The 606-nt window shown below is 57.9% G+C and overlaps 1 protein-coding gene across 1 annotated transcript in view; it reads left to right on the top strand.

Annotated features, from left to right (window-relative positions):
- Nucleotides 1–429: 429 nt before the first annotated feature.
- Nucleotides 430–606, top strand: part of COL6A1 (collagen, type VI, alpha 1) — a 24,903-nt gene continuing 24,726 nt past the window's right edge. Inside the window, exon 1 of the mRNA XM_009996878.1 lies at nt 430–537. Within this exon, the coding sequence (XP_009995180.1) occupies nt 430–537 (108 nt within the window). The remainder of the gene's footprint in view (nt 538–606) is intronic.

The raw sequence follows: 606 nt of genomic DNA, 5'->3' as shown, positions 1-606 counted from the left end.
ATGCATCCCGTTCAGGGTCGAGCTGGGGGGGAGCAGTTTGATGGGTACCCCGAGCCCAGCAGAGCAGGCAGAGCCCTGAGGGGGATGCTGATGCTGACCCTCCCAGGGCTTACGGTGTGGTGCTTGTGCAGATCCCAGGCACTAGTGGCCACGGCAGGTACAGAAATGGGGGAACAGGCAAACGCCTCGCGCGCCTTTCTGACTCACATCTGACAGCCCCTGATCCCTCCCTCTGTCCTCTGGCTGGGGAAGTCTCCTCCTCACCCTTACCCTTCTGCCTGCTCTCCCTCCCACGGAAACTGAGGGGAAAGCGGTAAAAAAAATCTTCAGTGACTCCTGCCTCCGGAACCCGGACCTTCTCTGCTCCCGGCTTCTCCTTCCCTGCTTTTTGCCTTCCACCCAGCTCGATGGTAATTTGAACCAAGCAAAATGAGGCTGCAAGACTTTCTACTCACTTTGCTGTTCCCAGCTGTCTTCCTGGGGGGGGAATCGTGGGCTCAGCGCCCAGAAGTCGCCACCCGAGTCTCCAGTGCAGAAGGTAAGTCCAGGCTGCTTTCCAGGCTGTTTTTCTTCCCAAGGATGAGTAGAGAAGTCCAGCTGCTCTTT

This window comes from Chaetura pelagica, unplaced genomic scaffold, assembly GCF_000747805.2.
Source record: "Chaetura pelagica isolate M959 unplaced genomic scaffold, ChaPel_1.0 scaffold300, whole genome shotgun sequence".
Lineage (NCBI taxonomy): Eukaryota > Metazoa > Chordata > Aves > Apodiformes > Apodidae > Chaetura > Chaetura pelagica.
Note: the sequence above shows the minus strand (reverse complement) of the source record. Positions and strands in the feature narration are given on the sequence as shown.